General features: G+C 43.8%; 1 protein-coding gene across 1 annotated transcript in view; it reads right to left on the bottom strand.

Moving 5' to 3' along the window:
- The window catches only part of Wdr19 (WD repeat domain 19), a 65,361-nt gene that overhangs the window by 18,929 nt on the left and 34,970 nt on the right, over positions 1-11,462 (bottom strand). The window contains exons 18-26 of the mRNA XM_028765229.1: positions 9,482-9,539; positions 8,090-8,230; positions 7,929-8,011; positions 7,438-7,521; positions 5,998-6,144; positions 5,223-5,347; positions 3,623-3,735; positions 1,972-2,040; positions 251-328 (exon numbers count right to left, since the gene is read on the bottom strand). Coding sequence (XP_028621062.1) covers positions 251-328; positions 1,972-2,040; positions 3,623-3,735; positions 5,223-5,347; positions 5,998-6,144; positions 7,438-7,521; positions 7,929-8,011; positions 8,090-8,230; positions 9,482-9,539 — 898 coding nt within the window. The remainder of the gene's footprint in view (positions 1-250; positions 329-1,971; positions 2,041-3,622; positions 3,736-5,222; positions 5,348-5,997; positions 6,145-7,437; positions 7,522-7,928; positions 8,012-8,089; positions 8,231-9,481; positions 9,540-11,462) is intronic.

Raw genomic sequence — 11,462 nt, 5'->3', positions numbered from 1 at the left:
ACATGTGGAGACTGTTACATGGGGGAGGACTGTTACATGTGGAGACTTACAGGGGAGGAGGTCTGTTACATGGGACAAGGACTGTTACATCAGGGGAGGGGCAACTATTGCACAGGTCCACTGTGGCATTTCTGACACCTCCTAACATGGCTGTGGCTACTTTCAGAGTGACACTTGTATATATCCAGAACAGAGGACCAGAGAAGACAAGACTAGGGCACGGACACCCGCCTGGCAGAAGCTCCTGTACCTTCGGCATACCATCGCTCTCGCCCATCAGGTGGTCTATCAGCTGATTGGTTAGCAGTTCGTCTTTGGCCTGGCCTACCTGTTTCACAAGAGAGAAACCTCATCAGATTCTGCATCTTAAACTTAGCAGGGATGGAGAGTGAGGGCTGGGAAGAAGATGAAACAACTTTCTGCTAAGGAAATGGAATTAAAAAAAAAAACTAACAAGATCCGAGTAAACAACATGAAGCACAATTTAGCCTGGAGTCCTTTTTCATTGGTGTGTAGTCTTCCTCAATAAAATTACGTCCTTAGAAGCTATAGATTTTGTTAGCTGCTTGTATCAAAGTATGATCTTTTTCTTTGTATATACAGAGAATGTACTTCTTGGATGTTTCAATAAAAACATCGAGGGGCTGGAGAGATGGCTGAGCAGTTAGGAGCGTTTGCTGTTCTTCCAGAGGACTCTAGTTTAATTCCTAGCACCCGAATCAGGCAGCTCACAACTGTCTTATAATTCTAATTCAGGGATAAAATACCTTCTGGCTTCCATTGGTTCTGTCTACTTCATATGCCTAAACATGAATAACTCTTACACGGGGTGTGGGGGATGACTCAGTGGATAAGAGCACTGTCTGCTGGGTTTAATTCCCAGCACCCACAAGACAGCTCACAGCCATCTGTAACTCCAGTCACAGGGGATCTGATGCTCTCTTCTGGCCTTCACAGGCACTGCACAAATGTTATGCACACACATATGTGCAGGCAAACAACCATACATACAAAATAAAAATAAATAAACCTTTTTAAAAACCCCACTTTCCCCAATACCTCCACCAAGACTCCTCTTACGATTAGTAACTAACAGCCCATATCTCGAGCACACATGCTAGATCCTACGCAGGCTGAGCATCCTAATCTGAGAATCGGAACTTAAACATCGGTGTGTGTGTGTGTGTGTGTGTGTGTATGTGTGTGTGTGTATGTGTGTGTGTGTATGTGTGTGTGTGTGTAGTATATATGCTTGTGTAGGAGCCACATACCAATGACAAGGTCAGGTTTCTTCTATTGTTCTTTGCCTTACGTTTTTGAGACAGGGTTTCTGACTGTGCCCAGAGCTGCCATTTCAGCCAGGCTGGCTGTCCAGCAAGCTCCTGGGATCCACCTATCTTAACTTCACCTTCCCCAGTGTAAGAGCTGCAGACATGGGCTTAGGGGAAATGGCATAGCATTTCTCAAATTTGTAGAACTACAAGCCGGTTCTACCCAGAGGACTACCTTCAGGGTCTTCACGACTTGGATAGTGTATCCTGATAGGAAAGGATAGACCTTGTTTGCTTGAAAACAATTCAGGAAAGAGAGTGGGGCTATGAATAAGAATTGTGCATTGACAGCCATCAGTTTGACGATAGCCTTAGGGAGTTTGCTGTCCAGTTTGATAAATCTTTCCATGTATTGGACATTTCTGTTTGGTTTTAAGACAGGGGTCTGAAGTAGCCTAGGCTGGCCTTGAACTTACTATGTAGCAGAGGATAATCCTGAATCTTTCTATCCCCAACTCCTGGGATTACAGGCATGTGCCACCAAGCAGTGCTGGGGACTGAACCTAGGGCTTCCTGAATACACTGAATACCAACCGAGTTACATTCCTGGCTCCTTCAAGGACACAAGCAAGCAAGCAAGCAAGCAAGCAAGCAACTAGCTCCTGGCATTCTTTAAAGTTTCGACTCAGAATTTACTCACAGTTTCGATTGCCATTTCTATTGCCATGTTATCTTCTGAGCTTGGGCATTTCAGGAAGTGCTTTAGTGCCTAAAATGAGAGATGGATAGCAGCCAGAACTTGTCAGTGTTCACAACAGATGAGTGAGTGAGTGCCCTGATCTCAGCCAGGGGTCTGCACAGCCCTGCTCTTCTGCCTGGTTTTGTGGAACAGTGTCTCTCTCACTGGCTGGCTGGGAACTCACTGTGCAGATAGGCTGTGACCTCAAAGAGACCTGCCTGCCTGTCTCCTAAATGCTGGGATTAAAGGCATATGCCACCACCCTGGCAGGTCTACTTCAAAGGCTGGGCCTCGTTTTTAAAAATGGAAGGATCCAGAGAACCTGCTGAAGACTCTAGTCCTGATTTACGATAAAAGGAAAATGTAAAATGTGCTATTTTCCACAGGGAGATTTAACTATTTAATTCATTGTTTTGTCATATGTGTGCTTCTCATGAAGCCAGACAGATGCTTATGGCCGAACTCCCAGTCCCTTCATTTAACATCTATCGGCATCCTGCTTGTTCACGTGGGGCTGGGCTTCGGTCTGTGGAGAACAGCAGGAGGAGCCTGACGCTGCCCCACTTTTTGTGTTTGATGCACTCTGATAGGTGCAGTAACACAGTACTGTCTTCTTCATAAATACACACCTGTGAAGAAACTTACAAGACAAAGGACTATGTGGGAAGTTGGTTTCAGGTGTTCTGAGGAGGCAATGATGGTTGTGTAGGGGATGACATGAAGGTCACAGAGGGACAAGGACATGCAGAATGAAGAAGTCTGGGGTAATCATTGAGGAAACGGAGGGTGAGGCTGGCAAAGGCCTTGCTGCAAGTGTCTAGTGAGGCATACTTCCACAGAAACAGCTGGAGGCCATCGTGGGATGCCCAGGCTGGCTGGCCAGCCAGTGGGGAATTAACTTGCTTGTCAGATATGGGGTCTGGACATTTTCTATAAAGGCCACAAATGGCAAACTGGCAGCCTGTGGGTTGCATTCACAGACATGTTTTCCTTGGTCACTGAGGTATTTTGCAAATATTTGGGCCTGTATCTTGAAGTGGGGAGCCTTAGACTTCTGTTTCTCTTGAAGGACCCTGCGACTGGGCCCTGCAGGGCTCGGCCTCCTGAATGGTAGCAGTTTCCCAGTTTGTAGTTTGTGGTTGCACCTGCTCCCTCGGGCAAGATGCAGATAACCCAGCAGTCACGGTCACCTCAACCCCAGTGCCTCTCCTTTGGACATTGTACTCCCTGCCTTAGGCCAAGTGGGTTCTACTAGGGGAGCAAAAGGATGACTTAGAGGCAGAGAAGCTAGAGACTGGAGCGCAGTGCACTATGTAACCGGAAGCAGGAAACCTGGCTTGGGGTTACCTTGATGGTACTGAGATGACATGGGGGCGGAGGTGAGAGACCATAGGGAGCCTGTGTACATATGTGTGAGGAGATTTCAAGGCTGGCTCTGAGAGGCAATGTGAGCGCTCACTGAGAGGTTTGTACTCAGCCCGGGCAGATCTCCAGGGCTGACAGAAGCTGGTGCTGAGATCTCAGGTCTCAGTGTCCGGCACATCCTGCCATCTCGAGTATTTCCCACAATCACTCCTGGGGTGTCTGGGGTGTTTCCTTGGCAAATACTAACCCGTGAATACTGGCCACACAGCAAGAAGAATTTTCCAGCCTGAAAATGTCTCTTTTCTCCTTCAAAATATAAGGCGATGCTTTGATAGTCTTCATTAGTTGTGTCTTCAGCACCTACAACAGATGGATACTCACTGAATACAACGTCTGAGTGGAGCCTGACGACCTGCCATTGCCAATCTAAAAACAGTACCTCTGAGAGGTGTCTGCAAACAGGAGGCTGGGGCCGGTGACATGGCCAGCAGGGGAACGTACAATGCTGTGCCCATCGGAGGACCTGAGTTTGGTTCCCAAAATCTACTCAAAGTGGAAGGAGAGAATCAACTCCACAAGGGTGTCCTCTGGCCTCCAAACACACTATTATATGTGTGCTCCCCTCCCACATCATAGTGTGTGCGCGCACACACACACACACACATACACACACAGACACACACACACACACACACACACACAGAGACACACAGACACACACACACAGACAGACACACAGATACATACACACACAGGAAACCCAATCAACCAGCCAACCAACCTTTTTCCTTTTTTTTTTAAACAACCAATCAATCTTAAAATACCCAGGAGACTAAAAGCCCTTCAGGATTGAACATCAATTCTACCATCTTGTCTATTTTCACCACAAAGCATATTTATCACGATTACTTCAGATATTGATACTGTCCTGCCTCTGTTTCACCCAGAACAGGGATTATGAGAGGGAAGGATGAGGCTTATGGGAGAATTTGGGCTATGATCTTCATTATTATCTATTATTCATTTAGAACTTATCATCCTCAGACTCTGAATCTCATGTTATCAAATAGTAGGAACCACTGTGTGTGTAACCTTAACCATGACCCACCTAGGGCTTCAGAAGCCAAATTAGATAACCAACATAAATACAATCCCAGCTTGCTGTTCCTTCCATCCATCCAAATATCCATCCATCCAAATATCCATCCATCCAAATATCCATCCATCCAAATATCCATCCATCCATCCATCCATCCATCCATCCATCCATCCATCCATCCATCCATCCATCCAAACATCCATCCATTATTGGGCCTTATAACTCAAGTTGGCCTCAAACCCATCCTCCTGCCTCAACCTCCAGGGTGGACACTGCTTTTGTCTGTCCTTCCTTTTTTTGTCAGGTCTTTATGTTGTCCAGTTACCTAATGATTTCCCACTGATGTATTCCTTTGAAGTCTGGAATAACTTTTCTCATGCTTTTATCAATTCATAGGGGCATGCAATCACAAAAGGGCAAATATTTTATTACCCTACATATATAAGATACTTAGAATAGTAATATTCATAAAGACAAAGTAAAATAATGGTCAGCAGAGGCTGGGGACAAGGGTCATTATTCAGTGGGGACAGAGTTTTAGTGTGGGCAGCTGACAAAGTAAGTAATAATCTCCCTCACCTTTAGGCAGTAGGGACCCTGAAACCCAGCAGGTAACGTCTGTGTATCTGTGTCTACACGGCATAGGTTATACAGGAGGGTCTGTGTGCAAACCCATCTGAGCTTAGATCGTAAGAGTCAGGGTTTCTATGATAACATATGAGAAAGTAGGGAAGACAATGGCATTTACCAATGATGTCTGCGTAGATTTCCATTTTGTTGTGCTGCTGAGCCAGGGTGAAGGCTTCATTGTTACATTTGGACAGGACTAGAAACTGGATGGCAGACCCATAGTCACCAAGCTGTAGAAAGAACCTATGACAATGACTTTAGTTAGCGTGACTCTCATGTCGAGTTTATGACTGTGATGGTTAATGTCATCAACTTGGCAGGATCGAGAGTCACCCAGGAGGCAAACTTTTGGACATGTCTGTCAGAGGCAGTTCCTAAGTTGGATTGAAGGGTGAAGACCCACACAGATGTGGGCAGCCCCAGCCCATGGGCTAGGATCCCAGACTAAGTGAGAGGAGGAGGAAGTGAGCCGGGGCCAGACCCATCTCCCTGTGCTTCCTGACTGCGGATGCAACGTGACCAGCTTCCTCAAACTGCTACCCCGACCGTGATTGGCAGTGAGTGAACAAACTGTGAACCAAGATAAACCCTCCTCCCTTAAGCTGCTTTTGTCAGGTACTTGATCACAGTAATGAGAAACATAACCAATACCATGACTTATAAAACCAGACATTTTTTTCAACCACATAAAAATAAAAATGTATCTCATAATCTCAGTTCTGCGTTATCTATTTATACTTGACAGGGATATTCTTATATGCTGACCATAACAGCCATTGCATTCAAAATATCTAGGGCTAATAAAACATAAAAAGAATGTGTACATTTGATGAGGGGAGGGGGGTCTTTCTTTTACACCTGTAAAAGGTCCAAATGAACAAGCGTGGTGTCACCTGGCTACCATCTTGGCTCCGTCCAGAGACTGGGTCTCTCTGACGATGCTGACGGCCTTTTCGGGGTTGTTGAGGTGGTCCAGATAGATGCGGATGACACTGTTCCATTGCTTTGCATTTTCATATGCCACCACGGCTTCTTTGTACCTGTGAGAATCGGGGTTCATGTAAGCTCAGTGCTGTCATTTGGGGGGCAGCAAATGTGGGGGGTATGTTTCTATTGTAGTGATTGCAGCTGCTCTTTTCTTGATCTTCTTTCTTTTTCAGAATCAAATACCAGGAACTCTCCTACTAAAATATATTCTTTAGGGGTTGGAAGGGGAATGAATTTTATTTTCTATGAACTAAAAGTATGCAATTTGTTTACATTTTACTGTGTTTCTGTTTTTAAGTGGGAAGACTGTACTAGCAGTGTGGAATTATTTTAGAAAACAGAAATTGCAGCTGGGCAGTGGTTTAATCCCACGCCTTTAATCCCAGCACTTGGGAGGCAGAGGCAGGTGGATTTCTGAGTTCCAGGCCAGCCTGGTCTACAGAGTGAGTTCCAGGACAGCCAGGGCTATACAGAGAAACCCTGTCTTGAAAAACCAACCAACCAACCAACCAACCAACCAACCAAACAAACAAACAAACAAGAAAACAGAAATTACAAAATGCTTCATGGTAATGGGCATGGAGCTTTACTAGTGAGATACAGGATCTTTGCATGTTCACCTCTAGGTGGTGCTCAAGACTTCTCGGCTCAGACTAATCCTGCTCTTCCAATTTCAGCAGGACATTCAGTGTGTATCGGTATCTATTTTCCAAGGTTGCTTTCTCAAGTGGAAGGCATTACTAACCTATAAAAGCTTCTTAACAGACACTTCTGAAATCACTTTTCAAGGGCTGAAAACAACCAGAGCATTTTGATAGCATGGTTGTTAGTTCAAAATAAAGGTAGACATTAAATCTGGCGGCATGCCCTTATTACTATCAAGGACGGAACTTCAGTGTTGAGGAGTGCAGTTCCTAACTACACTTCCTCCTCTGGATCTTTTTGTCCTCGGCCTTTTTCTAGTCATGATTTTAGTTTCTTGTACCTATTAAGTTGCAGAAATTCTCAGTACGTTTAAGATAGTCCCTCTTCACTGCTATCTTTAGCACTGCAGCTTAAACAGTATGGGATCCATGAATCTATTCTTTGCCCCTTCTGTACCCTGAAGGCATCTTTCTTACCATGTTCATGCCATATTGTGCCCCAACTTCAGTACTTAGCCTCATTTCGAGACAGCAGACCGTATCTGGATCCATACAGGTCTGCCATGCTAGAAAGTGTTTGCAGTCTGGTTCTTCAGACAAGAAGGGCAGTGTTAACTGTCTTCTTTCTCTGCCTGTCTTCTGTGCACATGGCTACCCAGTGTGCACTCTCAGGCTTTTAGAGACCTGGGAAACTGCACATACCTTCCGTCCGCCTCTTTAGCTTTGGCATATTGCAAGTGGATCTTAGGAGAGGAGACATGAGGTAGAAGTTCGCCAACTTTTGCCCTAGAAAGGCAGAGTTGAGGAAGATATCAACACCACTTCTGACCAGGAGTAGTTGCCCACAACCAGGTACCAGCTCTCCTTCTCAAGTGCAGCTATAAGCTTGCAGACATCTCAGCTCCTATCCACAATCCAGATTTAACTGCCTTTTCTCCTGACATGGCCTCCCCCACCAGAGGGTTGGGAAGACAACGGTGAGTGCGTTAACTCTTTTAGAGGAATAAGGGTTTTGCTTTCCTCTACTTTATTTGGTTTAGGATGCTCTTTGGGAAGCGACTATGGACGTGAACTCATCTACATAGTAACAACAGAGATGGCAGAACTCAGCGAGAGAACAGAGTGGGCAGCAGAAGAGCCCAGATAAACCCCTTTCCAAATCGACTCAGAACCACCACCTGTCCAGCCCTTACCAGTTCTTACAGCGGATGTAGACAGAGGCGGCTCTGTCATAATATTGACCCTTCTCATACAGCTGGGCGGCTTCTGAAAATTGCTGCAATGACAAAGGAACTTAGGACACTGAATGTGTTATGATCTGACCACAGGAATATTTATAAAGACAAAGGAGTACCTTCATATTCTCCAGTATGGCTCCACAGTCTCTTTTAAGGACCCTACTGGGGTGTTTGAGGGCTTGGTTAGCCCCTCTGCGGATGTCTCCCATTCTTATGGACATCTGAGCCACTCCGGCCAGGCACACTTCATCGTGTTCCTATGACAATAAGGCCAACGCTAGCTCATTGTACCCACGTTTAACAGAGTGTCCTTCAGCTAGCCAATGGCTGCGGCTCACTCTCATTTCTTACTTTAAGAAACTCTCACAGTTTTGAAATTAACACTTAAAAAAAAAATCAGCTAATACAAAGTTCTTGTTTCTTCTCAGAGGTTTTGGGCTTTCATACTTAAGAGAAAAGGCTTGTGATTCCTTGTGAGGATAGCTTGTTTTATACCACTTGATATAAAGTTATATCTAGAAGCAATATACTGGTTATTATAGCATAAATATCATAAATAAAATAAAAGGGAGGAATCATTAATCAAACTGAAGATCTCTGTACTATGTATGATTATACTATGTAAGAAAACTGTTTAAGTCATTGAAGACAACTATAAACTTCTCATGTTTGCAGCAGGGTCTCTCTAAGAGTTCTGGTTAACCTTAAAACTCACTAGATAATCCTATACACACACACACACACACTAATACACACACACACACACACACACATATATATGTATATAACTTTTTAATAAAATTTTATTTTATGTGTATGAGTATTTTGCTTGCATATGTGTCTATGTACCATATGTGCTTGGAGTTAAGGACATTGTGAGCTACCATGTGGGTACTAGGACTTGAAGCTAGGCCCTCTGGAAGAGTAGTAGCCAGTGCTCTTAACCACTGAGCCATCTCTCCAGCCCAAAGAGATTACTGAAACTTCTTAAGAGCAAACGTTGTATGAAATCATAGGTAGCCTGTGACACATACGTACATAATGCAGTTTTGTTTTTTTCAAAGAAACCAACAGGCAAAGCTCAACCTGGCTCTACTGTATGCAAAGCAGTGCCTGCCACCCATGGCCTTTCCCGGCCAGCACACACGACCCCTTCAGTGTCTTAGGAGCATCTACTATAACTTTCTTAGGATGGACCATGCTTTCGCATCTGTTTGTTCACTGAATGATACTGGACTATAAATAAGATGAAATAAAAATTTTACTTCCAATTTTAATTAGAAGCTTCTATCTAGGATGCAATGGCAAACAGATGCATGGATTAAACATATTGCCATCCTTAGTTTGGTGGTTTAAAGTGATTTAAGCATATTGGTGTAAAGTGTTAATAAGCTGAACAATTAGGCTCACCCACTAGATACTGAATAACTAAATGCAAATAAGCCCTGGATTGTAAAACAGAATGGAAAGCACCCTCCCTGCCCACTGGGCACATTATGCACGATTACCTTATTCTCACCGGTGATCCCTTTCTCGTAATGAGCCAAAGCATTGACGTAATCACCTCTGAAAGAAAAAAGCTCACAGTAAATTCCTCCATATTTAAGTCTCTTAGCTACCCACACAAACGTTAAAGATACTCTTTGTCACCACATGGCTCAGGAAAGATGCTACTCAACACAGATGCCAGCATCCACTCAAGGGGCAGCATGCTCTTATCTCACGACTTTAAAAATATTTTGGGTGGTGCTACATCCTGAGGCGCTTACCAGGTGATATGGTGGGCCTTTCAGGAGCTTGATGGCACATTTTATGGGTCACTGTTAGTTAAGTATTTCTTTTAGGGCACAAATGACAATCACATAGTCAGAGAGACCTCATTTTTCCAAATGCCAAATATCTGTAAGAATGCACACACTGCAGGAATCTGGGTCGGGAGCCTGTGAGACGGACGGCTCAGCAGTTGAGGTGCTCACTGCCAGGCCTGACCTCTGTTTGATTCCCAAGACCCACAGGTAAAAAGGAAGTGATTCCTGCAAGCTGCTCTCTGAGCCTCACACATGAGCTATGATGTGTGCACGCATGCAGGTGCGTGCACGAGTGCACGCACACGCACACACACACACACACACACGCACATACATGATTTATTTAAAGGATTACCTATGATGTAATTGCTAGTGTGTTGAGTTAAATAACTGAGGAAAGGAAACTGATTTTGTTGGATTGCACTTTTCAGAGGTTTCAGTCCATGGTCACCTGACTCCTGCCTGTCACATTGGGCAAGAGCACATGGTGGAGTAAACTGCTCACCCCACAGTAGCTAAGAAGCAGAGGAAGAGGAAGGTCCAAGGACCAATACAGTGTTCAGGGCATGCCCCGATGACTTAACTTCCTTCTACTAGGCCCCAGCTCCTACCACCTCTGATGTCAGTCTGGAGACCACCTCTTCAACACATGCTCTCTGAGAACACCAAGGATCCAGAACACAACAATAACAGGGTTCCTGTATCCAAGACTGGAAATAACATAGACTTGTAAATCTACAACCAGCTACTTCAACCGTAGGTCATGACCCCATAGCTGAGTGTGGGGCTTGTAGAAGCATTTGATATGGTCATAGCAGTAAGAAAATTGATTCAAAATCAATCACATAAAGAATCCAAGGTGTTTCTGGCAGGGCTCATTCATGTCAGAGCCTGTGACATCAGGGCTGCCTTGGCTCTGATCGTACTGCACTGCCCACACTACCTGCCCTCACTACCCGCCCACACTACCTGCCCTCACTACCCGCTCACATGATCCACCACTTTTGCCATGAGGCTGCCTGAAGCACCCTGGCTTAGACCCAAAGCTAACGGATATTATAATCTGCCATATTTTCACTATACATACAGTCTTCCGCTCTTACAGACCTATAATGGCTTAACTATAGCTTAATCAGCGTTTAACTGTGGAAAACAATATTTCCCATTTTTCTACCACATTCATCAGCATGTAAGTATCATATTAATGTATTATTCATTGTATTGTGTTAGAATGTTCGATTTTCAAAATTGCTGTCTGAGTTGTTCTCTCGAGTTTCACTAAAAAAAAAAATCCTTCATTGAATTTTAGCTTAGGATTAGGACAGAATTTCTAACAACTTCTGAAATGGCTCTAAACATACTTTTTGGCATCTGTACTATATATTTATGTGAAACTTTGACTTTAGAGATCACATTATCAGTAAACTCTAAAAAACAGTAATGGTGATCATAGTCCTACAGTATGGAATGTTCAGGAAAACTTCAGTCTTTGTGTAAAAATAAATACACATTTTATTAGTATTCAAATCTGCTTTCATCTTAAGTAAGTGGTAAGATTATATATATGTATATATATATGCATATATATATAATCAATATCAAAGATTATATATATATGATTATATATATAAGATTATAGGTAAGATTATATATATATATATATATATATATATATATATAT

This window comes from Grammomys surdaster, unplaced genomic scaffold, assembly GCF_004785775.1.
Source record: "Grammomys surdaster isolate TR1022 unplaced genomic scaffold, NIH_TR_1.0 150, whole genome shotgun sequence".
Classification (NCBI taxonomy): Eukaryota; Metazoa; Chordata; class Mammalia; order Rodentia; family Muridae; genus Grammomys; species Grammomys surdaster.
This window is presented reverse-complemented; position numbering and strand designations above follow the sequence as displayed.